The sequence below is a fragment of the Meles meles genome, chromosome 19, assembly GCF_922984935.1.
Source record: "Meles meles chromosome 19, mMelMel3.1 paternal haplotype, whole genome shotgun sequence".
Taxonomy (NCBI): Eukaryota; Metazoa; Chordata; class Mammalia; order Carnivora; family Mustelidae; genus Meles; species Meles meles.
The window spans coordinates 46,249,797-46,276,738 of record NC_060084.1 but is presented as its reverse complement, the minus strand read 5'-3'; the positions used below and the strand labels follow the sequence as shown (position 1 = coordinate 46,276,738).

Sequence of the window (26,942 nt, the reverse complement as noted above, 5' to 3'; positions counted from 1 at the left end):
GGGTGGGGAGGAGCTCTCAGCCTGCCTCCAGGTGCAGATGGCCAGCCCCCTCCCATCCTCTGGTCTGAAAGCCCCAGCCCAGCCTGGGCCATCTGTTGCCGGGATCCTCCTTCTACCCTTTCCCTCCCACCCGCCCCTCCTCCAGCCCCTCCCACACGTGCTGACCACCTGCTCAAAAGGCCGCGGCAGCTGAGAAGGCCTGCCCCCGCCCCACACACCTCCCGGGCTCCGCGCTCCCTCGCCTCGGCTCCCGGCAACGTCGCCTTTGCTAATGGACCGTAATGCCCCTGCCAGCTGCTTTGCCAAACCCACAGGACTGAGTGGGAGCGGGGGTGCAGTGATGGCCAGAACAACGCCCTGGTCCCAGCTCGGCACCCCCACCCCCGAAGCCGAACCGCTCGCGCACTAGGACGCCAGGGTCTCTTCGTTCCCCCTCCCCTTCCTTGCAAAAAGTGCCTCGTCACCGCTTCTGCCCGCCCCCGCTGGGCTGGGAGAACCGTGGGGTTAGCTGGAAGATTTGGGTATGTGGGGCGGCAAAGAGCTTCCCGAAGCAACTCTTTCACGGACGTGGAACAGAAGGGGACCTGAGGTCAAGGTTCACGGAGGGGAAGAGAGCCCACGCCTGGACAGGCCTAGGGTAAGGTCTCAACGAGGCTCGCATGCTGGCTCAGCCCGGGACTGGCCAATGGGCGTGGCGGGGCGGTGGCCGCACCAGAGAAGGCGGGGTCATAGCTGCGTATAGGCGTGGCCTGCAGGCCAGGGGGTGGGACTTGAGCCGGCTAGGCGCCGGGCCGGGGCGGGGCTTTCTTGCATATCCCGAAGGCGGCGGGCCAATGGGCGGGGCTGGGGCGGGGAGCCGAGGCAGGAGGGGCGCTCCCCCGCCCCCGGAACGGAATCCTCCCGGGAGCGGAGCAGGCTCGCACGCGTGCATCCCGCACCATCCCCCGGCCCCCGGCCCCGGCCCGCGTCAGACCGAGCTGCCGCCGCCGCCACAGCAGCAGCAGCGCTCGGGGATCCGGGCCCAGCCGGGGCCGCGGGAGGCGGGGGCGCCCGGGCCCTGGATGTCCCGCAGCGCGGCGGCCAGCGTGAGAAGGGCGGGAGAGGGGGACTCGGGTGGGGGGCGGCGCCGCTGCTGATGTGGCGAAGGGTGGGAGGCGGCCGCGGCGCCCGGATGGAGAGAGGGTGCCAAGGGTGGGGAGAGTGGGCCTGGGTGGGGGTCCGGAACAGGCCCCCTCTAAGCCAAAGCTTGAGAGACAGGGGTCTGGGGCACAGGCCCTCTCTTGCCAAGGCCCTGGAGATGGAGATCTTGGACATAGACCTGCCCCTCAAAAAAAAAAAAAAAAATCAAGGGCAGGGGGACAGATTCTAGGTACAACTCCCTGGACAAGGCTTTAGGGATGGGGTCCAGGACACAACCCCCACAGCAGGCCAAGGCCTCCAGGAGGCCATTCCAGAGCAGACGCAATCCCTACTCCTCCCTGCCTGAGGTGGTCTCTGAGCACAACAACCCTCTAGGCAAGGTCTCGAGGATGGGGGTCCCTGGGCACAGCTCCCCCACCAAGACAAGGCCTGGGGGGGTCGGATTCCAGGCACAGTCTGTACCCAGGCCTCAGAGACGTCTTGAGCACAGCATCTCCCCCCAATCCTTGGGCGGCGTCCCAGGAACAGCCCCTTCTCAAAACAAGCTCCCTGTTCCTCGGACTCCACCCCCCACCCAGCCTGAATAAAATAGGGAAATTTCAGGCAACCCCCAAAGGCTTGGTCAAGGGTCCCTGGGGCTGCCCAGCTGTCTGGGAGCGGCCCCACCCGCAGACAATGCAGCTGCCTCCCTCTCCTGGGTATAGCCCCCCAGGCTCCAAGATTCAGGCTGGGGGTGGGGGTGGCTCCCCAGGGACCAAGCGCAGCCCTATCTGTCTGCAGCGACTGCGGGTGACAGCGGCTTTGTGTGTGGTACCTGGGGGGAAGGGGGAAAGCAAGGGATAGGGAGGTGGCTAAGAGTGTGACCCGGTGTTTGTGTGACTGTGGCTGTGGGTGTGCACGCGCGTGTGTGCTAGAGCTGGGGACCGAGGAATCCTGTGCGTGTGTCTGTGTTTTGTGCTTGTGGTTGTGTCTGGTAATGTGTGTGATGGTGTCTGTGACCCCGGCATTGGTGTGACTCTGTGTGTGTATGTGTGTGTGACAGCTGCTCCTTATGCTGAACCCTGTACTTTTTAGTCTGTTCGAGTGTGTGTGTGCATGGTTTTAACTGTGTGGTTGGGTCTGTGGTTACATCTTTTGTGACCCTAGGCGTGTGCTTTGGTAACTATCACTGGGTTGTGACAGTGTGTGTGTTGGGTCTGGGGTTGGGCGAATGTATGGCCGACTAGCCGTGGGTGGAGTTGGGACAGTGGTACGTGGAGTTGTGTCTATGACTCTTTGGCCATGTGCTGCTCTCCCAGTGACTTGCGATTGTTTGTGGTTGCGTCTACAACTGATCGTATATGTGGGTCACACATACGTCTCTGTGACACACAACTGTCCCTGCAACTCTGGGTGTGTAACTGCCATCGTATATGAAGACACCCCATGCTTGGTTGTGTGATGGCCCTGTGACGTGTAGGACAGTGGTTGTGTGTCCATGGCCACATCTACGTATGTGACTTGGGTTGTAGAAAGGTCTCCATCTAGCTCTGTCGATACGAAGTGTGCGCATTTATAGTTGTGTCTGCATGTGGTCTGGGTGACAGATTGGAGTAGGGGTCTGAACCCCTGACTGATTATTAATAGAGGGTTATTTTATCACGAGTGACTCAAGCTCTACTTATGTCTGTGTGTGGTGGCACCAGGGAACTGTGTGTGGGGGGGGGGGGCGCGGATAGAGGTGATGGTGGCTTCTAGATTTGTGTAGGACCTGCCCATCTGCGACCCTGGGTGATTAAATGTCGTGGCCTGTGGCAGTGCGCATGTCTATAGCTGTGTGGCTGGTGTGAGTGTCCCTGTCCATGTGTGCGTGCTGGACTGTGTTTCCATCTGAGTGGTTTGGTGACTGGGTGACTCTCCTGGCTGCATGCATGGCTGTCAGGAACCGTGTCTTTTGGGTGGACGCAGTTATAAGCGCCATGTCTGGGCCAACGCATTTCTGAGTTCTGTCTCATCATCACTGTGTGTGTGCTTATGACGTGTGACACAGAAATTGCGTGCCGATGTCTCCCTGTGTGAGATGCTGTGTGTCTGTCCATATGGCTGTGATTGTATGTGGCCACAGGCGGCTTCTTCATGTGCTTGCATGAAGAGAGGCCATGTGTTGGTGAGGGGGTGACATGGTGCTGCCGGGTGGTGGGGGCACCGGGGGACTGTAGCATGGCCAGGGTGTGTGGCTGGGTACTGGGACACCGATGCTGTGTGGCTTGGCACACACAGCCATTTCTGAAATGCATGTGGCTGGGACTCTGAGCCAGCATCCGTCTGGCTGTACCTGAGCCTGGCCGTCCCGAGGGACAGTTGTCTCTGGATGGTTCTGAGCTTGTCTTCAGTGTGCGTGCCTGGTCCTCGACCAGGCACAGGCCGTGGCCATCCGTGTCTCTGTGTGTGATTGGTCGGGGAGGGCTCTCCGTGTAAGGGTGGCTGATACGGTGACCACATGTTTGTCCCTGTGACTGGGTGTATGTGTGACCGTGACAGCACGTGACCCAAACAACATGTTGGTGTGGCTACTGCAGTTGGGGCCAAGAATCCTTGGGCTGCTGTGTGCCTGGACACGAGGAGGCACCCATGGCCGTGGCTGGGCGTGGTAGTGTGGGACCGAATGTGTGGCCGTGTGTCTGCATGACCACATGACCACATGTCCTCGCGCAGCAGTGGAGCCGCATGTGACAGGTGTGTGTGATGGGGACCCTGTCTGTGCTAATGGGCGACCTCTGACCGGTGTGACTCCAGGGGCAGCGACGCAAGTGTGTCAGGCGGGGGCCTGAGGTGATCTCACTGGGAGTGAGCGCTGCTCCGGTGGGGGTGCCCGGGCCCGGCTGTCCGTACGTGGCCGAGAGAACAAGGAGTGACCAAATATCCAGTAGCTGGTGTGACCAGGTGTTTATGGCCGTGCCTGGGCAGGCTGAGACTTGCTACTCACGTGGACAGACGTCTGTGTCTGGGAACATGGATAGGATACCAGCTGGTTATAGTGGCTGCCGCCACTTTTGTGTGTCTGTGGGACCCAGTGTGTGCCCCTGCCATGGTGTCTGCACAGACACACGTGTGGAACTGTGCCCAGGTGCTGGGGACAGCTGGAGACCTGAGTTGTGTGCGTGCATGCATGTGACTGTATGTTTATGTGCAGCCTGGACAGGTGTCTAGAGGTCAAGGCCACTCCCTCCTCACACCATCCTCTTGGGTACTGAGGGACTCCTGAGGCCAGGACATCCCCAACACATGCCCCCGGAAACACACCTACTCGTTCCTGGGCTCTTGCTACCAGGTGGCTGGTCTCCTTAGTAACAGTTGCTATGACAACTGGGGCTCTCATCAGGGAGCCTGAAATGGAGGGGGGGTTGGCTGTTGTCCAAAGAGGGGGTGAGGTAGGGGACTGAGCCCCACCCAAGCCAGTTTCTCACCTTCTCCTCCCTTCCTTGGGCAGGGCGGACCCAGGAGGCCTGAGCAGCATCTGCCCCCAGCCCCCTGTGGGGCCCCGGGGCCCCCCGAAACCTCCAGGACGGAGCCAGGTGAGTGACCAGCTGGGGCCAGGGCAAGGGCTGAGTGTGTGCTTGGGTCTGCCTCTCACGATAGGAGGAACTGTCCCTGTGCTCACATGGGCTTCATCACACTCATGAGTGGGCGCCCTTGAATGTCTTCCCTGCACACTCAGTGACCATCAGGCCCACCCTTGCAAATAACACGAATACACTCTCACAGACAACAACCTTGTGCTATCTCACATCTACCCAGACATTTGGTTGCATAGACATAGCCTCAGCACAACACTCATGAGCCCACAATCTCTGCAACAGCCACACGCTCTGACACACACACATATCCTCTCAGACAAAAGCCACAGACACACAACCTCACCACCGACAGCACTCTTGGCCAGAGACACGGACTCTCTGATAAGTCACAGGCACACACCGTCAGAGGCGACAGCCATCGAAGGCGGTAGCCACACCCTCACATGGACACACAGCTTCCAAGACAACGGTCAGGGACACACCCTTTCCAAGCCAACAGCTTCATGCTCAGACACATCCCCACAGGCAGCCTTCCCGACACACATTCCGCAACCATCTCACACTTAGATAGCCTTCAGCAACAACCTTCTGGGACTTTCACTTACGGACAACAACCGCACTCTTGGACACTGACCCCCTCACAGACTGCACTCCCAGACCCACACTTTCACAGACAACCCATTCTCAGACCTGTGGCCTTCTGTACACACACTCTTCAGAAATACACACACTCACAATGGTTGTGTGTTCAGATCTAGACACTGAGAATACGCCATTTGCACATTTGCACACACACACACACACACACAGAGTCCCCATCTGCTGCTGGTGGTCTGTCCTAGTTGGCCCTCATGCTCCTGGGACTGTCAGGATGGCTTCTCAGTGGGTGCAGACTGTCTTAGTCAATGAAGACGGTCCCATCTCCACTCCCCCTCCTTCATCTGATGGTAGCAGGTGCACACCGCCCCAGGGTCTCCTGTCTTCGACTAGACACAGTTGACAGAGAGGCGGATCTGAGGGGCACAGAGATGAGCTCCCAGCCCCCACACCCTCTGGCTTGGGTTCTGGACCTCAATCCCTGGATGTTCTGAGTCCCCCCCACATCAAACCTGGGCAACTCAAACTCTTGTGCTCTCTGACCATCTCATCCCCTGGCTTCCTACCCCTAACACCCCTGGCCTCATGACCTGTGGCCCTTATGCCTTCTAAGCCCTGTGCCTTCCAGTGTTTTGACTCCCTGTTAGTTTGGATCCTCATACCTCTTGACTGTCACCTCCCTAATCTCCAGACCTAAAAGCTGGGATGCATGACCCTCCCCATCCCCACCTCCATGTACCTTGGCCCCAAGTTTTTCTTCTGAAACCCCACTGCTTACTCTGGCATTACCCTGCCTTCCCAGTGTCCCTTGACTGCTGCTGATGCTCGTCCCCTGAATGCCATGCCCTCTGACCCAGTGACGCCCCCTACTGTAACCCAGATCCCACGTTATCTGACCCCATGTTCCCTGAGCACTCTATCCATCCTCCTGGAGCCCATGCCTCCAGCCACTGCCCTTGACCCGTGCCCCTGTCCTGTGTCACCAGAAGGGGCGGGCACCATGAATAAGTTACGGCAGAGCCTGAGACGGCGGAAACCAGCCTACGTGCCCGAGGCGTCGCGCCCCCACCAGTGGCAAGCGGACGAGGACGCTGTGCGCAAGGGCACGTGCAGCTTCCCAGTCCGGGTGAGTGGGCGGGGCCGTGGGCGGGGCGCTGTGAGCTTCTGGGTCCCTGGTGCTGGGTGAGAGGACTAAGGGCCCGTCCTGTACAGAGGGATGGCTGAAGGCTCGTCCTGCTAGAGCAGGACCCCACAGCCTGGGCCCTTCAAAGGCGGGATCAAAACCCAACACACATTCTCTTGTACCAGGAAGTTATTACCTGGGGAGTGAGGGGGTTACCTTCTTCCTATTAGTCACCCTATTCTGTGGGAGCTCACAATTTCCAAAAGGCCCTGGATGACTTTTCACAACACATACTGCACCTCTGTGAGGGAGACCGCAGGATTAGGGTTCAAATCCCACTCAGTCCCTTCCTGGCTGGGTGACCACAGCCGATGATCACAAACGCTCCGTTTTCTTTTCCCTTCTCCCAGTAGCAGACATGGAGTGTGAGGGGTCCATCTGGTGGTTGGGAAACGCTGTAGGGCTGAGGAAGGGTAGGCAGCCAGTAAAGGGTGTTTCACTAATCTGCAGCTGTGGGCCGGGCCACCACCTGGCCCTGGCCCGGGGTCCTGAGTACTCGTGGCCCGAACCCTGCGAGAAAGCCGTCTAAGAGGCATGCACACGCGGGGCCAATGCCTCCCTCCTGCTACTCAGCCCTGGCTTCATGCCGCTGGGGAAAATGATGGGAAATAGAGCCATCCTAGCCACGGAGTGAGGGAGCTGGGGTGAGTGTATCCCGGCTCCCATCAGTTCATCATTGGGCCAGTCCTGGCAGACACTGGGGCCCAAAAGGAAGAGGGTAACGTGTTAAGGCCCAGGAATAGAGGCAAGATGGGAATCAGTACTACCTGCCTGCTTCAGCATCCTCGTTGGGAGCAGAGTAGCCACCTCACGGGGCCGAGGTGCAGAGTGGATTAATATGTATGATGGGCTAGGCACCTTGCGGGACACGTCGCAGCTGCTCAGGGCACACTGGGAAGGTACTGATGACTGTGCTGATTTCCTGTCCTCCCGTTTCCTCTCCCTCAAGTACCTGGGCCACGTGGAGGTGGAGGAGTCCCGGGGGATGCATGTGTGTGAAGATGCCGTGAAGAAGCTGAAGGCGGTGAGTGAGGCTGGAGCCGGGAAGGGCCCCCCCCCCCTCCCGCTCAGACCCCAGGAGGCAGCCCTGACCAGGCCCTTTGTCCTCCTCCCCCACCCCAGATGGGCCGGAAGTCCGTGAAGTCTGTCCTTTGGGTGTCAGCCGACGGACTCCGAGTGGTGGATGACAAGACCAAGGTAGGAGGCCTGTGGGGGCAGAAGGGGGCACCGGTGGGCCCCTTGCCCCCCCCCCACCGGCTTGAATCAGAACTTAGGACGCCTTCCCACCCACCTCCAGGATGTCCCTCTCTCCTGGGCCTTCCTAGACCATGTGCTCCTGCAACATCTTGGCACACCTCATAGTCCTAATTCAGGGCTGAGTCCTACAGTGATCATGAGCTGGCACAGAGGGTGGGTGTGAGCACAGGCTGTAGAGCAGAGCCTTAGCTCGGATCCCAGCTCCCCCACGCATCTGCTGGGTGACCCCGAGTATGAGATTTAACCCCTCTGAGCCTCAGTTGCCTCATCTGTGAAATGTGGATAAACACGGACCCTGCCCTTAAATGAGAGGGTAGGTGCACGCTGTGTAAAACGGTGCCTGGGGCAGCACACGTGTGCAGATCAGTGGATGTTAGCTGTTCTGAGTTTATTGTCATTGTTCCCGGCCAGAGGGGAGCTTCAGGCGGCCTGGATCGGAGCATCTGTTTGCTCACCGTTGACTTCCCTGCCCAGAGACTGCCCAAGTAGGCAGCAGCACATGACAAGGGTTAGGTTAACGACTAAGCAGGATTGACATCTTTGCAGAGGCAGTTCCCTTGTCCCAAAAGACTGTTCCCTGCCTTTTTGCCTAGTTAATACCTCTCCCAGGAAGCTTTCACTGTCTCCTGATCAAGTGGAATTGGGCTCCTCCTTGTGGCTCCCATGGGTCCCTGTGTCCCCCTCAATCCTGGCCCTAACCCCTCGCCTGTGTCTTTCTCTGGTGACGGGCCTTGAGTGCCTCGCTAACTGGGGAGCCCTGTGGGAGCAGGGCCCACCTCTGTTTCAATCAGTGCGGGGTCCCCGCCCATTCAGGACAAGACAGAACAGACAATAAGGGAGCACTGAATGAATACAGGAAAGACCGTTCAAGTTCCTCTCCTGGTTTCCCTGGCCACCTTCCAGGACCTGCTGGTAGACCAGACCATCGAAAAGGTCTCCTTTTGTGCCCCTGACCGCAACCTGGACAAGGCTTTCTCCTACATCTGCCGGGATGGGACCACCCGCCGCTGGATCTGCCACTGTTTCCTGGCGCTCAAGGACTCTGTGAGTATCACGGGAGCTGGGAGGAAGCTGGCTGGCTGCTCTCCGGCGGGCTCAGGCCAGACACTCACCTCTCTTCTCCATTCCCTGTGTCCTTCGTAGCTCCTAACTTAGAGGAGTACAGGGAGGCTGGAGCGGTTAATACAAAGTATCTGGAACGGTGCCTGGCACATCAGAAGCACTCAGGGACACATTAATTATCATCCTCATTGTCCATAGTTGTGCATTTTTCTTTTTTATGAGGGTCGCATGCATGTAAGTAACATGCACAGGCGTCCAGGGCATGGCTCTGTAAACTCTTGCTTACATAAAAACCCCAGCTGGTCCCTCGGGCCCTCCTCCATGGTACCCCCAGGGTATACACTCTTTTCAACCTCGATTCAGTGTGTCTGCAGTTCTTCATATATTTGGGACATCAGGGTCCCCTCAGAATCTTATGGAAGCCACAAATGGTCTGGCTTCTCAGAAACACTCTCATAGTTAGGATTCTGAAGCTGTGATGGAAAATCCCCAGCTGCCAGTCAGTTCAGGGAGATAGAAATTTGTTCCTGGCTTGTGCAAAAGATATCCAGAGGTAGGCAGTGCAGGATTGGTGTGGCTTTTCTCTTCCCATCAAGAGCTGCAGCTCCTTGATCTTGTCGTGGCACTGGAGTGTGGCCTCCACTCCATGACCCAAAATGGGTGCACATGATCCAGCCCTTGCATCTTCATTCCAGCTACCTAAAGGAGGGAGGCATGCAGAGGGGCAAACCCTCTCCTTTTGGGGAGCTACATAACAATTACATCCCATTGGTCAGCATATAGTCATGCGGACATCCCTCCCACAAAAGATAATGGAAAATATCCTCTTTATTCTGCCCTATCCCTTGAACCCTGACCTCAGACCGCACCCAACCTGGTAGGAAGGCATGGTCTCAGCTCCCTGCATTAGCCAGTGTATTTTGGTGGCTGGCTGCAGAAACCAATCTGGCTGATTTAACTCCAAAATATTATAATGGGGGGAAATCTCACAAAAAATCAAAGGGCAATCAGAGCATTAAGCATCAGGATAGTCAGGGAGTTGAGCAACCTGGGGGCACCACAGAGGGGACAGTTGCATCCACTGCACTGCTGCAGAAACGAATCCAGCCTCTCAGTGTCCTGGGTTAAAATTCTTTTCTTTTTTTTTTTTAAAAAAAAGATTTTATTTATTTATTTATTTATTTCACACACACACACACACACACACACACACACACACACACACACACACACAGAGATCACAAGTAGGCAGAGAGACAGTGGGGGAAGCAGGCTCCCTGCTGAGCAGAGAGCTCGATGCAGGGCTTGATCCCAGGACTCTGAGACCATGACCTGAGCCCAAGGCAGAGGCTTAATGCACTGAGTCACCCAGGCACCCCTGGTATTAAAATTCTAACAAGAGGGCATGGGATTGGCCTGTCTTGGGTAAGACCTTCCCTTGGTCAGGGGAGGGTGGAGGACACAGACTGACTTATCCAATATGGACCAGGAGCTCCCCAAAGGGAACTTGGAGTGCTGTTATCAAAAGCAAGGGGAGCAGATACTGGGCAAGTAAAATAACACACACCCCTCTAAGATTTTCACGGGATTCCTTCATATTTCAGAAATCCCTGCCCCGGGTGCCTGGGTGGCTCAGTTGGTTAAGCAACTGCCTTCGGGTCAGGTCTTGGTCCCAGACCTTCTCCCGAAGGTCCTCTGACCTTCTCCCCTCTCATGCTCTCTCTCACTGTCTCTCTCTCAAATAAATAAATAAAAATCTTAAAAAAAAAAAAGAAATCCCCACCCCAAGGACGCTGGACTCCCAAAACTGCTCAGCACCCCCAACCTCCTCAGTCATACACACAATCTCAGACGTCAAACAGGGGTTGGAAAACTAGCGTGAGAGTATCAGGATGGATTAGTCAGGATGGGTGAGTGCCTGCCAGGGGCTAGTGCGGAGATATCAGAAACCCAGGGCCCTGAGCGACTGCAGATTTCCTGAGCAGAGCAGGCTAAGTTGTATCAGCTGTCTGTTGCTGCGGAACAAATTGCCCCAACGTTTAGTGACTTAAAATGACCGTCATTTACCATCTCTCAGGGGTTTCGTAGGTCAGGAATTTGGACGAGGCCCAGCTGGGTGGGGCTGGCTCCAGGGTCTCCTGTGCTGTTACAGCACAATGGTATTTGGAAGTGTGACCCCAGGAGCCTGGCGGGATAGCCCCACTCTTCACGGATCTCAGGACCTCTTCACAAGGGGTGTCAGGAGAGCTGGACTTCTTCCGTGGTGGTGCTGGGCTCCAGTGTGAGTAGTGAGAAAGACAGAGCTCACACCTGCTTGGCCTTGGTCTTGGAAACCACACAGCCTTGCTTCTGTGGGACTGTGTCTGTCCAGGCGGTCGCAGAGGTCTTCCCAGGCTAAGGGGAGAGAACACAGACTCCACTTCTGATAGGGGAGTGACAAAGTTCTGGAGGAGCGGGCGGGTGCCAGAAATTTGTTGTGGCTATTTATGGAAAACACGGCCCCATGGTTAGTGTGGGTTCAGTGTCGTGAGGACATAGCTGTGGGACATGAGGTCCGGGTGACTTTCCTCTTGGGGACTCAGTCTCCTCTTCCATGAAATGGGGGTGTTAGCAGTGGCTGCTCCCAGGTGTGTTGGGGAAGCATTTGTTAGGATCACACCCAGAAAGTTCTGAACAGAGTTGCATAACACGGGTTCAGTCACTAGGAACAGTTGCTATGATTTGAAAAGTACTTGGGTGGGGGGTGGCGCTTGGGTGGCTCAGTCAGTTCAGCTTCTGCCTTCAGCTCAGGTCATGATCCCAACGTGCTGGGATCGAGTCCCGCATGAGGCTCCTCACTCCGTGGGGAGTCTGCTTCTCCCTCTCCCTTTGCCCGTCCCCCTCCTTGTGTGCTCGCCCTCTGTCTCTCAAAATCTTGAAAAGTACTTGGGGGTGAGAATCAAAGCAAGAAAAGAGCAAGGCCATCTCTTCTGTGTAGAGAGCGTGACCTTCTCTGCTTTCCCTTCCACTTCTGAGCCTCGGGTTTGAAGCATTAAGTGGTAGAACTCCCAGGATTCCCCAAGCATAACTTGACTTTTCGAGGTGCAATTCACATGAAATTGATCATATGAAAGCCCACACTGCAGTGGCATTTAGTAGGCTCTTAACGTTGTTCGTTCATCACCTCTCTCTAGTTGCCAATATCCTCATTGCTCCTAAAAGGGAGCTCAGACCCATTAAGCCATCATTCCCTGTACCACACACCCTCCTCCCTGATGGCTAGTCGGCTTTCTGTCTCTGTGGAGTTATCTTTCCTAGACAGCTCATACAAATTGAACCGTACAGTATGCGGTCTTTTACGGCTGGCTTCTTTCACTTAGTATCATGTTTTCAAGGTTCATCCTTGTAGCGCGTGTCTGCATTGTTTTATAGCTGAGTAATACTCCACTGTATGGATATATTACATGTTTATCTTTTCTTCCTTTGATGGACATTTGGGTGGTTTCTACTTTTTGGATATTGTGAATAATGCTCTTATGGACATTGGTGTGCAAGTATTTGTTTGAATACCTGTTTCTAATGCTTTGGGGCCCATACCTAGAAGCTGTATTGCTAAATCATATAGTAAATCTGCGTTTAAATTTTTGAGGAATTGCCAAGCCATTTCCCACAGAGGCTGCACCATTTTATATTCCCACTAGCAAAGTACAAGGGTTTCAATCTCTCCACATCCTGGCTAAAGCACTTAATACTTTTTTTTTTTTTAAAGATTTTATTTATTTATTTGACACAGAGAGAGAGAGATCACAAGTAGGCAGAGAAGCAGGTGGCGGGGGGGGAAGCAGGTTCCCCACCAAGCGGAGAGCCCGATGCGGGGCTCGATCCCAGGACCCTGAGATCATGACCTGAGCCGAAGGCAGAGGCTTTAATCCACTGAGCCACCCAGGCGCCCCTCCTTTTTTTTTTTTAATTATAGCTATCCTAGTAGATGTGAAGTGGTACCTGACTGTGGTTTTGATTTGTATTTCCCTACTGACTAAAGAGGTTGAGACTCTTTTTATATGTTTATTGGCCATTTGTATATCTTTGGAGAAATGTCTATTTAAATCCTTTATCCATTTTTAAAAAATTGGGTTCTCTTTTTATTGTTGAATTGTTAAGAACTTTTTATATATTCTGGATAGTAGACGCTTTATCAGTTGTATGATTTGCAGAAATTTCCCCCCATTCTGTCAGTTGTCTTTTCACTTCCTTGGTAGTGTCCTTTGAGGTACAGATGTTTTTAATTTTGATGAAGTTCAGTTTATCTATTTTTTTCTTTTGTCCATCATGCATTTGGTGTCACATCTAAGAATTCATTGCCAAATCTAAGGTCATGAAGATTTACTCCATGTTTTATTCTAAGAGTTTTATAGTTTTAGCTCTTACATTTAGAACTTTAATCCATTTTGAGTTAATTTTTGTAAATGGTGTGAAGTAGGGGTCCAACTTTATTTTTTCCATGTGGCTATTGTCCTAGCACCATTTGTTAACAGGACTGTTCTTTCCCCATTGAAGTCTTGGTACCCTTACTGAAAATCAGTTGACCATAGAGGTGTGGGTCAATATCAGGCTCTCAATTCTATTTCATCGATCTATATGTTATCCTTATGGCAGTATCACATTATTCTGATTGCGGTAGCTTTGGAGTACTATTTAAATCAGAAAGTGTGAGTTCTTTTATGTTGTTCTTTTTCAAAATTACTTTGGTTCTTCTGGGTCCTTTGCAATTCCATGTGAATTTTAGGGTCAGCTTTTCTATTTCTGCAAGAATCTATTGGGATTTTCGTGGGGATTGCATTGAATCTATAGACCATTTTGGAAATATTGCTGTCATTAACAGTATTAAATATCGCAATCCATGAGCATGAGATGCATTTCCATTTATTTAGGCCTTCTTTACAGTGTGTGGTAGTTTTCAGCATACATGTCTTTGACTTCCTTGGTTAAATTTATTCATAACCATTATTTTATTTGGTTTTTGTTTGTTTGTTTTTTTGAGAGAGACCATGAACATGAATGCGGGGGGGAACAGGAGGGACAGAGGGAGAGAGGGGGAGAGAGAGAGAGAATCATAAGCAGGCTACACACCCAGCACAGAGCCTAACACGGGGCTCCATGTCACGGCCCTGAGATCATGATCTGAGCCGAAATCAAGAGTGGGATGCTTAACCGACTGAGCCACCCAGGCATCCCATTTTATTTTAGATGCTATTGTAAGCGGGATTGTTGTAACTTCATTTTTGGATTGTTCACTGTTAGGGTAGGTAAGTATAACTGATTTTTGTGTGTTGATTTTGTATCCTGCAACTTTGCCAAATTCATTTATTACCACTAATAGTTCTTCTGTGGATTCTCTACGATTTTCTATATATAAGGTTATGACGTTTGTAAATAGAGGTAATGTTACTTTCCCCTTCCCAATTTGGATCTCTTTCTTCTTCTTGTCCAATTACTCTAGAACTTCCGGCACAGTGTTGAATAGAGTGATGAAAATAGGCATCCTTGTCTTGTTCCTGTTCTTAGGGAAAAGCTTTCAATCTTTCAGCATTGAGTATGATGTTAGCTGTGACTTTTTATCAGGTTGAGGAAGTTCCCTTCTATTCGAAGTTTGTTGATTTTTTTTTTTTTTAATCATGAAAGGGGGCTGGATTTTGTCAAATACTTTCTCAGCATTCATGGGGATGATCGTGTGGCTTTTTTCCATCCTTCTGTTAATGTGGTGTGTTACACTGAGTGATTTTCGCAAGTTGAACCAACCTTGCATTCCTGAGATAAGTTCACTGGATCATGGCGTATAACCCTTTTCCTGTACTGTTACTTTGTGGACGATTTTTGTCCCCAAGTTTAGATTTTTTTTTTTTTTTTTTGAAAGACAGAAATTACAAGTAGGTGGAGAGGCAGGCAGAGAGAGAGAGGAGGAAGCAGGCTCCCTGCTGAGCAGAGAGCCCGATGCGGGGCTCGATCCCAGGACCCTGGGATCATGACCTGAGCCGAAGGCAGAGGCTTTAACCCACTGAGCCACCCAGGCGCCCCTGTCCCCAAGTTTTACAGGTAGCTGAGCATCTTGGTTAGGAAACAGGTCAGATCGATCTCATTCTCATGCTAACTCTGTCACTCACTTATTGTAATGGGCGTGTTGACTAAGGCTCAGTTTCTTTGTCTTTAAAATGGGTTCGTAAGCAAAGCCATCTCCTGGCATGATCGGGAGGGTTCCGCATGGACAGATACACTGAGACACCTGTGTGGTGTTTCCCTGTGCCTGGCTCTTGGGCTGGCTCCCTCTGCTGTATGCCTTGCACATTAGTTCATAGATAAATCTTGCAACAGTCTGGTTTAGAGAGTGCTGTTAGGATCTCCATTTTATAGACCAGGAGGCTTGGGCACTAAGAGGTGATGTGGATTTCTCGAGAAACACAGCTGGAAAGCAGGAAGCCAGCATCATTGTGGCCTTGCAGCCTCCCAAGTAGGCACTCAACAGGGCTGTTGTGTTCACCCCCAGCATTTTATGACAAAATGCTTTCAAGCACGCAGGGAAGCCAAAAGACTTGTATAACCAGTCACCTGAACACCCACCACCCAGATCCTGCTGTTAGATGTGTCTGTACTCACTCTGTTGCTCATTTGTCCCATTTTTGATGCATTTCAAAGTTGCAGACATCAGAATACTTCCCCCGGACACTTCAGCTTGCCTGCCCCTCAGTAGAACACATTCATTTTCAGCTCCTTTTCTTTTGAAGTCAAATGCTTGCTGTGCACAGACCCAGGGGTGTTAACAACTGCAGGTACTCATGCAACCCAAGCCGCCATCAAGACCTAGAACATTCCTCTACCCGAGCCAACGCCTCCTGCCCCTTCCCAGTGAGTTCTCACCCCTGCCCCCTAAGAACAGCCAGGCTTCCAGCTTTTTTCACCACAGATTAGTTTTACTGGTTCTTGAACTTTATATCAAGGGAGCCATACGGCACTGCACTCTTGTTTCTGGCTTTTTTTCCTCCCCGAGCTGTCCTGTTTCCCTCCAGGTGCAGATGCCCTCTGAGGCTCTGGGCGGGCACGGGTGCAGGGGACTGTTCCAGGATCACCTGACACTGAGCTGGTGGCACCCGGGCTTCTGCCTCCAGCCAGCACAATGCCGCCTCTCCAAGCCCGGCCTGACCGCTCTTCCCACAGGGGGAGAGGCTGAGCCACGCCGTGGGCTGTGCCTTCGCCGCCTGCCTGGAGCGGAAACAGCGGCGGGAGAAGGAATGTGGGGTCACGGCCGCCTTCGATGCCAGCCGCACCAGCTTCGCCCGCGAGGGCTCCTTCCGCCTGTCGGGTGGCGGGCGGCCCACTGAGCGAGAGGCACCTGAAAAAAAGAAAGGTGGGTGCTGCGGGCGGGGCCTGCGGATCCATTCTGGGCGGGGCGGGGGGGGGGGTGGGGAAGCGACAGAGGCCCAGGGACTCGGCAATTTACAGAGCAGGGCACTAGCCACAAGGTTTGGTTATAGTTTATAGAGCCCACTTGCTTGGGCAATATTTAGCTGGGCACAGATCCCAGCAAAACTGGGTTATCTGCTAACGTAGGGAGGTTCGGAAGCATTTCAAATTGTGGCTCAAGGCCAGTTACTGGGTTGTGAAGTCAGACTGGTGGATTGTGGCTGGCTGGCACTGAAAAGAACTGAAATAGAAAAGTACAGAAAATATCAGATTAGCTGAATGTAGTAAGGGGAAGTGTAGTTTAATGATACTTTTAGTCCAGGCTATGTATTTGCGTGCATGTGGTGGGGGGACAGGTTACCATGCAAAAGGTTTTGCTTACTCTGGGTTGCCATCAACAAAAATATCAGTGGTCTCTAACATTACAGGTAAGTGGCAAGTACTTTGTAAATTCTAAAACAATGCGGCTTATTTATTTATTTATTTAGAGAGAAAGCGTAAGTGGGGGTATACTGAGGAACAGGCAGAATCCCAAGGAGGGGCGCCTGGGTGGCTCATTTGGGATTGAGCCCCACATCCGGATCCCTGCTCATTAGGGAATCTGCTTATCCCTCTCCCTCTGCCTCTCACCCCACTCGTGCTTGCCTGGGCGCGCTCTCTCTCTCTCTCTCTCTCTCCCAAATAAAATCTTTTTTTAAAGATTTTTATTTATTTGAGAGACAGAGAGCACAAGCGGGGGTTGGGGGAGAAGCAGAGGCAGAGGGAGAAGCAGACTCCCCGCTGAGCAGGGAGCCCAATAAGGGGCTTGATCCCAGGACCCTGAGATCATGACCTGAGGTGAAAGCAGATGTTTAATCTACTGAGCCACCCAGGCGCCCGTCTCTCAAATAAAACCTTAAAAGAAAAAAAGAAGAACCCCAAGCCGACTCCACTGGGCTTGATCTCACAACACAGAGATCATGACCTGAGCCAAAATCAAGAGTCAGGTACTTAACCGACTGAACCATTCAGGTACCCCTAAGACAGGTTTTTTAAAATATAAATGTACTGTGTTCTAAGTCACAGTATTTTTTTTTTTTTTTTTTTTTTTTACTGTGGATTCTAGTTTTTAAATTTTTGGAAAATACTGCTTAGAATTTACAAAGAACTTACTGTGGGAAGCTGCCTCTCCCTCTGCCCCTCACCCCCTGCTCATGCTCACTCGCTCTCTCATAAATAAATCAATCTAAAAAAATTGATCAGAAAGGGAAATCGAAGGTCTCAGAAGGGAAAACAGCAGAAGCAGTGAAGCAAGCCAGATTGGGGAAAGAAAACTAGAGAGACCCAAAAGGTCAGGTTGGAGGAGGAATCCCCGAGGGCCCCCTGGGGCAGGCGGTACTGGTGTGGTGGCAGTGAGAGACATTTCAGGGCTCTGACCAGCCTGTCCTGGGGACAGAGTGGGTGAAGGCAGCAGCACTGGAAGATGATGAAGGGGGCTTGCTGGGAGAGGAGCAAATGCCTAGGCGTGGTATCTGACCGCCTGTCTCCCCGTGTCTCCAGCAGAGGCAGCAGCTGCCCCGACTGCAGCTCCTGGCCCTGCGCAGCCTGGGCACGTGTCCCCGACACCGGCCACCACATCTCCCGGTGAGAAGGGTGAGGCGGGCACCCCAGTGGCTGCAGGCACCAGTGCAGCCGCCATCCCCCGACGCCACGCCCCGCTGGAACAGCTGGTTCGCCAGGGCTCCTTCCGCGGGTTCCCGGCACTCAGCCAGAAGAACTCACCTTTCAAACGGCAGCTGAGCCTACGGCTGAACGAGCTGCCATCCACACTGCAGCGCCGCACAGACTTCCAGGTGAAGGGCACAGGTGAGCCCGGGGCTCAGCGGGAGGGAACATCGGGATCAGTACTATCCCTAGTAAGCACCAGAGACGAAAGAAGGGGTATAAGCCTTGATCGGTTAGCACTATCTGCCATGGGAAAGGAAAGAGAGGTAGAACACATCATGATCGATTAGCAGTGTCTGCCGCCAACAAGGCAGGGGAGAGAGAGAGGTAGTATAAATCATGATCGATGAGCAATGTCTTCTATTGGCAAGAAAAAGCAGAAGGGTGGCACAAGCCACGATCAATTAGTAATGTCTGCTGTGGTTAGGGAAAGGGGAGAGGTGGCTTGTATCACAATAAATGAGCAAAGTGTGCCAGGGGCCTGGAAGAGGAGAGAAGCTGCCTAGATGCCACTGCTTGCTCAGGAGGAGGCTGAAACTCCCAAGCATTTGTTTGGCCAGTGGAGCCATGAAATCTGGCTGGGTGAAGGATACGGGCTCAGAGGAAGGAGGATTGTGATAGATTAAGATTAATGTCTGCCTCAGGAAAAAAAAAAAAAAAGAATGTCTGCCTGGGATAGGGAGAATAGAATGATGGTATATGGCATGGTCTCCTGACAGGGTCTGCCATGAGAAAGAAAAAGGAGTGAGGTGTACCATATGATTAATTAGTGAAGGTTGCCATGGATGAGGGAGAAAAGAGAGCAGCAGAAGTTATGTTAGCTCAAGGAGAGGCTCCCAGAATTTGGCTAGTGGAGACAGTAGGTGAAGACCACATAGGTCAGGGGTCAAGGAGCATAGTGACGGGTTTGCAGTGTCGCTGGCAGGCAAAGGATGAGGCAGAGGCAGCATCCATTGTCGCTGACCAGCCACGTCTTCCAGGGACAGTGCTGAGGAAAGAAGCAACACATCCTCATTGATTAGTAATGTCTGCCCTGGGTGCTGATAGGAGAGAGTGTGGCTGTTCTGTTTTTCTCGGAGGGGAGATGGAATTGCAAGGACCAGTACTTTCTTCTAGCCATGGTCTGGCCAGGTGAGGTGGGAAGGTGAGCAAAGAGTCCAGTGGGAGGGAGGGAGGGGAGGAGAAGCATTGTGTTTGATTACTCATGTCTGCCATGGGCTGGAGAGAGGTGGCATAGGTCATGATCTAAAAGAGAAGTGGCCCAGTACTGTGTTCTGTCTGAGGGACACAGGCAAGCGGGCTGCCTTTCCTCCCAGCTGTCTGTAAGTCACGTGGTCTGGCCCACGGTCCTGTTTCTGTATGCCAAATCAGAGACACATCTCTTATGTCCTTCGGGATTGGCACGGGAGGTGTGGCTCTGTGTCCGGAAGGCTGGGCTGCTCCCAAACGTGACTGCTGGGTAGACACCAGTGCTGGCTGAGTGATGCACACGCACTTCCTGTCCCATATCGTACCGCGGCCATCACACAACCCGGGGCTGGCACACACACTCCTTGGCTCCCTTGATTTGGAATCTTCGTGTGCCCGGAGGCAGCGGCACACTTGCTTGGGTGTGACCTACCCCCCACCCCGAACTTTTAGCTCCATAGGAGTCGTGGGCCACACACACAAGTCACCCATGCTGGGAAGTCACAGAAGCCGGTGTTTCCATTAACATGCCCCTGGGCACGTACCCAGCTAACCCATGCGGACGTACACACACTCACAAGCCACACGCCCAGGATCACACAGACTTGGAGGTCACAGCTCAGATTCACACGCACTTGTGAACACACTGGTGGGTCACATGTGGGTGACTGCATTGGCTCATGCTTGGGAATCACAAGACGCCGCACGCCTGGATCCATTTGGTCACCACAGAGTGGACCCATGACCCACACCCCATGACCGCAGAGGTCGTCAGAGGGGGCCACCTGAGGGCCTGGGCCCCTTGGCTGACCTCCACCCTTCCCTGACTTCCCAGTGCCCGAGTTGGAGCCTCCCGGGGCCAGTGACAGTGATAGCATCAATGCTCTGTGTACACAGATCAGCTCGTCCTTCGCCAGCACTGGAGCCCCAGCACCTGGGCCGCCACCATCCGCAGCAGGTAAGCCCAGCCTGTCTCCTGTAGCAGCTACCCTGCAGCTCCCACCCCGCACTGCCCTGCCTGCAGGCCCCTGCTCCGTCCAGGGTTACCTCCCAGACGCCGGGAACCTGGGAATCCCACGAGCTTAGAACTGTGGGTCATCTAAGGGCTAGAGGACCATCCCAGCTCCAGGGAATCCGTTTTGAGCCTTGGATCATCTTAATCCCAGGGTGATCTCAGTGCCATGGGTTCATCCTAGAACCACAGGTTCAACTTAGAACCACGGGATCCGTTTTAAACCTTCCTGTCTCAGATCCATAAAATTGAGAAACGCACAGCTTTAGGATCACAGGATATTAGAACCTCCAGATTCGAAGCCACGAAACCTTGGAATCACCTTAGAGCCATGAGCTTATCCTAGAAGCACAGAAGCCGTTGGAAGCGCAGTATAAATTTAGAACTCAGAATCTTCAAAAGCACAACCTTAAAACCAGTGAACCTTGCTATGTTGGGAACATATGAGACCCCTCAAGAAAGACCACACCATCTTAGAATTTTAGCTTCCCAAAATGATACATTGTCAAAATAATCAGATCTAAGGGTGCTATCAAAAATATTTAGGAACAGGGGCACCTGGGTGGCTCAGCGGGTTAAAGCCTCTGCCTTCGGCTCAGGTCATGATCCCAGGGTCCTGGGATTGAGCCCCGCATCGGGCTCTCTGCTCAGCAGGGAGCCTGCTTCCCCCTCTCTCTCTGCCTGCCTCTCTGCCTACTTGTGATCTTTGTCTGTCAAATAAATAAATAAAATCTTTAAAAAAAAAAAAAAATAGGAACAGGTTTGGCCCTGACCCATCAGAAGGGAAGCTGGGCTGGTGACGGTCAGTCTCGCCTGTACTTTTCCATCTCAGGACCTGAGACCCTCAGAACTGTATTTTCTGAGCACTTGGAACCATCCCGTGGTCCAGGATGGTTAAGCCGTTTGCCCCAAAGTCAACACAGCTAGTGAGTGGCAGGGCCCAGCCCCCAGCCTAGGGTTCTCTCAACTGTTGCCTCTCCTCTCTCTAGGGACTTCTGCCTGGGGTGAGTCCTCCGTGCCCCCCGCAACTGCCTTCCAGCCTGGGCACAAGCGGACCCCTTCGGAGGCCGAGAGGTGGCTGGAGGAGGTGTCTCAAGTGGCCAAGGCGCAGCAGCAGCAGCAGCAACAGCAGCAACAGCAAGCGGCCTCCGTGCCCCCCGTGGCCCCTGCTCTGCAGCCCTTCCCTGCCCCCGTGGGGCCTTTCGATGCAGCGCCCGCCCAGGTGGCCGTGTTCCTGCCACCCCCACACATGCAGCCCCCTTTTGTGCCCGCCTACCCGGGTCTGGGCTACCCGCCCGTGCCCCGGGTGCCCGTGGTGGGCATCACCCCCTCACAGATGGTGGCCAACGCCTTCTGCTCCGCCGCCCAGCTCCAGCCCCAGCCCGCCACCCTGCTCGGGAAGGCTGGAGCCTTCCCACCCCCAGCCATGGCCACTGCCCCTGGGGGCCAGGCCCGCCCACGCCCCAATGGGGCACCATGGCCCCCAGAGCCGGCCCCTGCCCCGGCCCCTGAGTTGGACCCCTTTGAGGCCCAGTGGGCAGCATTAGAAGGCAAACCTGCTGTTGAAAAACCTTCCAACCCCTTCTCTGGCGACCTGCAGAAGACCTTCGAGATTGAACTGTAGCTCGAGCCGCCCTGCCCGCCCCAGCATCTCGGAGCGCCCCACACCTGGGCATGGAGGCCCAACCTCTCTCCCTAGTCCCGCACCCTGGGGCTGTGCCCCCCAATACCCCCTCCAGCCCCTTGATCACCCCCCACAACCACTACAGAACTGACATTGTACGCCCAGATTGCGACAGGATGGAATTCAGGGATGGACCTGGCCTGGCTAAGGGACCCATTTCACTGCCAGCCTTAGGCTGGCAATGCCCTCCCCCACTCCCACCCCCAAACACAGTGGGATGGCCATAGTCCCACTGAGTGCTCTCAGTTCAAGCGACATCTCCCAGTTTCTGTTGTTGACCTTCCACCTTCCAGTGTCGGGTGGGATGGAAAAGGGATGCCCGCCTCGGGGCTCTTCTGGGCCCACCAGGGCCCACCCCAAGTCTGGTCATCCCCTCCCATACACAGCACAAGCAAAGGGCTTCCCTCTGCCCACCTGCTGCGTTCACTGCCAATGCTGTGCTCACCCCGATCACCCCTCTCCCCCACTTGGGGGGCCCACATCTTCCCTGGGCCAAGGTCTCATGGGGGTGGGGGCCAAGTTGGGGGCCCAGGAGGCGGGGTAGGGGGAAGGGGAAGGAGATGCTCAGTTACCTCACGTCAGTGCCCGCTGGGGAGGGGTCCGGGACGAGGAGGGGGGGCGCCTGGCGGGTACTTTTCTATCTTTTATTTCCAGATTTTTTTGTATCTAAACTTACAGATTTGTATTATACAAGGACAGCCAATAAAGGAAGACTATAATGACGCCCCTCGGGACGGCGGGGGTGTGTCAGGGCGGGGATGGTGCAGTGGCAGAGCCTTTCCTCCCGAGTCCTGTCCTAAAACGAGAGGGACCATAACCTCTGAGTCATAACGTGGTAGGAGGGAAAGCTGGCCCAGCATTTGAGAGGCTGGGTACTAAAGGGGTCCCCAAATTAATCACCCCAATTTCTAATTCTTAACAGAGTCTGAACCAAAGAATTCAAAATATTATAATCTGCTTCTAATCAGTTCAGTATTGAAATGTCATTTTTGTATTTCTTAGTTCAGTATGGACATTTTCAATAACCAGCTTTGGAACAGGAGATCTTTGAGCTGGAAAACTGGTCAATTTGCTCCACAGAGATCACAGATCTGGGGGTAACCCACTCACTTCCCCCCAAGCTTGAGCTCTCAGACCTAACACCCCCGCCCTATCTGGGAACCTCCTCCCACCTACCCCACGTGGGGCAGCCCCACCCCACTGCCACCAAGGTCACTTTGCAGGGACCACCCAGCTGCAGGCTGGTTCTGCGCCCCTTTTCCAGTTCTGTCTGGGAAGCCCTGCCCACCCTCACAGCGGCTCCCCGCGCCCCGCCCCCTCGGGGAACAGACCACGTGAGCCCCTTCCCGTGCTTTTTGGAGGGTTCCGCCCCTCGCGATGCCTTCTCTCCAGGCACCGGGGGGCCGCAAGGGGTCTTTGGAACGTCCCACGGAGGGGCTACTGCTTAGCACCCCCCTGCTCTTTGGAAAGCTCCACAGGGCGCCGCAGCTGAGGGGTGCCCCACCGCCACGGCCCGGGTCTCTGCGGAAACGTCCCCCACTGACAAAACAGCACCCCCCCCCCCCCACCTTCGGCTCCCGCAAGGCTGCGGGGATCAGCAAGACCGTGGGAGAGCAGCGCCCCCTTGTGGCCCTGTCCTCGGCAAGCCGGACCCGGAGCTGGGAAGGAGAAACCCACAGGACCGACCGTAAGGCCAAAAAAGTGTTCAAGCACATATAGACACGCATGAGTGGATAAAAACAAAATTGGCGGCACAGTCATGAACAACATTCTTCAGGCCCTGGTTCAGCCGTTTGCTCCTTCAGTAAATGCTCCCTGACTCCTCCCATCCCCCCACGCCTCCCGCTCCTCCCTGAGCACCCTGCCCCCGCCTCCCAGGCCTGGCCCCCTGTCACGAGGACACTACGAAGGTGCACACACCAGTTGGGGCTTTCCACGACATCGCCTCTGTTCAATCACGAAGCAAAGTTAAATCACAACTGTAAAGCAGGTTCAGGATTCCAAGCTCAATGACAACTCACCATGTGATTAAACATGGCTTCTTACCCAGCGCACAGAGCAGGATAGAAGACAAGCCACACGACAAACAAGAGGACAGAAGGGGGCAGGAAGTGAACGGGCCAAAAGCACGGTCGGGGTCAACTCTTTGCACCTACTGGGGCCTTTTTTTTTTTTTTTTTTAAAGATATACTCTATTTGAGAGACAGATCATGAGAGGGGAGAGGGTCAGGGGGAGAAGCAGACTCCCCGCATGGGCAGCCTCCATCCCAGGACTCCAGGATCATGACCCGAGCCAAAGATAGACGCTTAACCAACTGAGCTCCCCAGGCGGCCGCACCTACTGACGTTCAAGCACAGAAGGGTCCCGGTCTGTTCCGAGAGCAATTGGACAGTCTTTGGGAGGAGCTGCCCCCCCCCTTTTTTTTTAAAGATTTTATTTATTTATTTGACAGAGAGAGATCACAAGTAGGCAGAGAGGCAGGCAGAGAGAGAGAGAAAGGGAAGCAGGCTCCCCGCTGAGCAGAGAGCACAATGTGGGGCTCGATCCCAGGACCCTGGGATCATGACCTGAGCCAAAGGCAGAGGCTTTAACCCACTGAGCCACCCAGGCGCCCCTGCAGCTGCCTTTTTTAAGTGTCAAGACAGAGAGGAGTCAGGTCTGAAGAGTCTCGCAGTTTGCTGCCAAAATCCTATCTCTTTTAAAGGGATTTCATCGGTTTGGGATCTCTGCAGACTTCCTCTGGTTGGGCTCGTTATCACGTCTGGGTGTCAGCCGACGTTGGTCTCCGCGATATCTCCTAGCTGCAGTGCCTTAACTGCTTGCCTCATTCCTTGACACAGGCTCCTGCTTGACATGAGAGACTCCATTTTGCTCTCTACACCCCCACCCCTTGGACTGCCACTGTTGGCCTGTGAAGGCAAGGGACAAAGGCCGCCTGGGTCACCACTGTAACTCCACAACCAGGGACACAGAGTAAGGCTTGGATGACCAGCAAGGCACCCTCAACATTCTCCCTCAACACACATTTTGCTTTGTTTATGAGTTTTTTTTTTAAGATTTTATTTTTTCATTTGATAGAGCAAGCGTAAGCAAAGGGAGCAGCAGCAGGAGAGGGAGAAGCAGGCTCTCCTCTAAGCAGGAAGCCCCATGTGGGGCTCAATCCTAAGACCCCCGGACCATAACTGGAATCAAAGAGGACACTTAACCATCTAAGCCATCCAGGTGCACCTACTCTAAAAAGATTTCTTGGGCCCCTTTGCAGCCACTCCCTGTTCCCAAACCCAGCCCCAGGCAGCCATTCATCTACTTTCCCTCACGTATATATTCTTCTTTTACATGCATTTGCTGGATACCTGCTTCCATCAGATATTAGGTGCCGAGAATACGCAACGACACACACAGGCTCTGGCCTCAGGGAAGTCGAGGTCCGGCTGGGGCAATGGCTAATGGGAAAATATGTCCATTTGCTCATTCATTCATTCAAAACTATTTAATGTTTATGGAGTACCTTCCATGTGCCACGTACTACCCTAGGATCTACGGATAGAGCAGTGGCGGGAGGTGGGACAAAAATCCTGTTCTGCTGGAGGATATATTTTTTTTTAAAGATTTTATTTATTTATTTGACAGACAGAGATCACAAGTAGGCAGAGAGGCAGGCAGAGAGAGAGGAGGAAGCAGGCTCCCTGCCAAGCAGAGAGCCCGATGCGGGGCTCGATCCCAGGACCCCGGGATCATGACCTGAGCTAAAGGCAGAGGCTTTAACCCGCTGAGCCACCCAGGTGCCCCTGCTGGAGGATATTTTAATGAAAGGCTAAAAATAAAGAAACCACCAAGTAGACGTGTGATACAATGCCTGGTTGAGTGTTATGAAGTTTTATGAAGAGAAATAAGCCAGTGGAAGGGATAGAAAGTGATGGGGTGAGGGGCACCTGGGTGGCTCAGTCAGTTAAGCATTGGAATCTGGGTTCTGGCTCAGGTTGTGACCTCAAGGTCCTGAGAGTGAGCCCCACATCTGAGCTTCCGCATCAGGGCTCCCTGCTCAGCGGGAGTCTGCTTCTCCCTTTCCCTCTGCTCCTCCTCCCTGAGCTAGTGTGTGTGTGTGTTTGTACACACACACACACACACACACACACGCTCTCATTCACTCTCAAATAAATAAATAAAATCTTAAAAAAAAGAAAACTGCCCCTCCCTCTCTCCCTCTGATCCTCCTCCCCCACCCTGGTCTTGTGTTCTTTCTCTCTAAAATAAATAAATAAATAGGGCGCCTGGGTGGCTCAGTGGCTTAAGCCTCCGCCTTGAGCTCAGGTCATGATCTCAGGGTCCTGGGATCGAGCCCCACATCGGGCTCTCTGCTCAGCAGGGAGCCTGCTTCCCTCTTCCTCTCTCTCCCTGCCTCTCTGCCTGCTTGTGATCTGTCTCTGTCAAATAAATTTTAAAACTCTTTAAAAGAATAATAAAATAAATAAATCGTTTTAAAGAGATTGATGGAGTATGATTTTAAGGTGTTCAGGGAGCATGTCTATGAGAAATAAACATTTGATCAGAGACCTAACCTATTTGATAATAAACATATATAATAAATTTTATAACAAAGTGTTGAGCCCAACGTCGGGGCGGCCCACACACTGGGGCACACTCTGTGCTCCTAGCCATCCCAAGCTTATACACGCCTTCTGAGCTGGTCTCAAGAGTTTGGTTTAGGGACCCCAGGGGAGGTCCCGGAGACATTGTGTGGACAAAGTTCACATGATTTCCATAATCATACAAGAACATATCAATATGTTCTTTTAGCTTATTTCACTCATGGAACATGTGCTTGTAAGTTCTCGTATTTTGTTTATTTATTTTGAGGTAGGATCTCACTTTATTTTTATCTATTTTTTTTTGGTCTCAGTTCAAGTTTAATAGAAACCACAGAAGATCAAAAGTGTTGCCCTACTACTGTACATCACAGTTGGCCTGGCCTGTAACACAGTTCAGGCCATTCTCTCCAGAGGAAGAAAGGCTGGTCTCCCCAACCCCTGCAGGAAAGGGGCTGGGGAGACCACATCCCATACCACATCTGCACAGTCTAAGTCTCGTGTTTTAAGCATAACAATAGTACAAAAGACATTTTG

The 26,942-nt window shown here is 53.4% G+C and overlaps 1 protein-coding gene and 1 long non-coding RNA gene across 6 annotated transcripts; one reads left to right on the top strand and one right to left on the bottom strand.

The window, feature by feature from the left end:
• Positions 1-5: 5 nt before the first annotated feature.
• On the top strand, positions 6-22,577 carry NUMBL (NUMB like endocytic adaptor protein). 5 transcript variants are annotated; one of them, XM_045988093.1, is made up of 10 exons: positions 6-637; positions 4,610-4,694; positions 6,281-6,420; positions 7,427-7,501; positions 7,600-7,674; positions 8,638-8,778; positions 15,985-16,174; positions 17,773-18,075; positions 19,958-20,080; positions 21,124-22,577. In XM_045988093.1, exons 1-10 carry the CDS (start codon positions 524-526, stop codon positions 21,756-21,758), a joined length of 1,881 nt encoding a protein of 626 aa, XP_045844049.1. In that variant the 5' UTR covers positions 6-523; the 3' UTR covers positions 21,759-22,577. The 5 variants fall into 5 exon arrangements, with proteins under 5 accessions (XP_045844049.1, XP_045844050.1, XP_045844048.1 ...); XM_045988094.1 differs by having other exon boundaries at positions 7-637; positions 6,284-6,420; positions 17,770-18,075; XM_045988092.1 differs by having other exon boundaries at positions 9-637; positions 17,770-18,075.
• On the bottom strand, positions 16,038-23,892 carry LOC123931212. The gene is made up of 3 exons (XR_006816234.1): positions 23,840-23,892; positions 17,992-18,122; positions 16,038-16,159 (listed from the first exon to the last, which is right to left on the bottom strand). It is a non-coding gene; the product is annotated as an uncharacterized LOC123931212 (long non-coding RNA).
• Positions 23,893-26,942: the final 3,050 nt, after the last annotated feature.

Bases quoted from the DNA above. Each gene is read 5' to 3' on its own strand.
- NUMBL (XM_045988092.1), top strand. From the start codon at position 524: ATGTGGGGCGGCAAAGAGCTTCCCGAAGCAACTCTTTCACGGACGTGG. The intron at 7,675-8,637 runs GTAGGAGGCCTG...GCCACCTTCCAG, and splicing joins TGGTGGATGACAAGACCAAG to GACCTGCTGGTAGACCAGAC. The intron at 8,779-15,984 runs GTGAGTATCACG...CTCTTCCCACAG, and splicing joins TCCTGGCGCTCAAGGACTCT to GGGGAGAGGCTGAGCCACGC.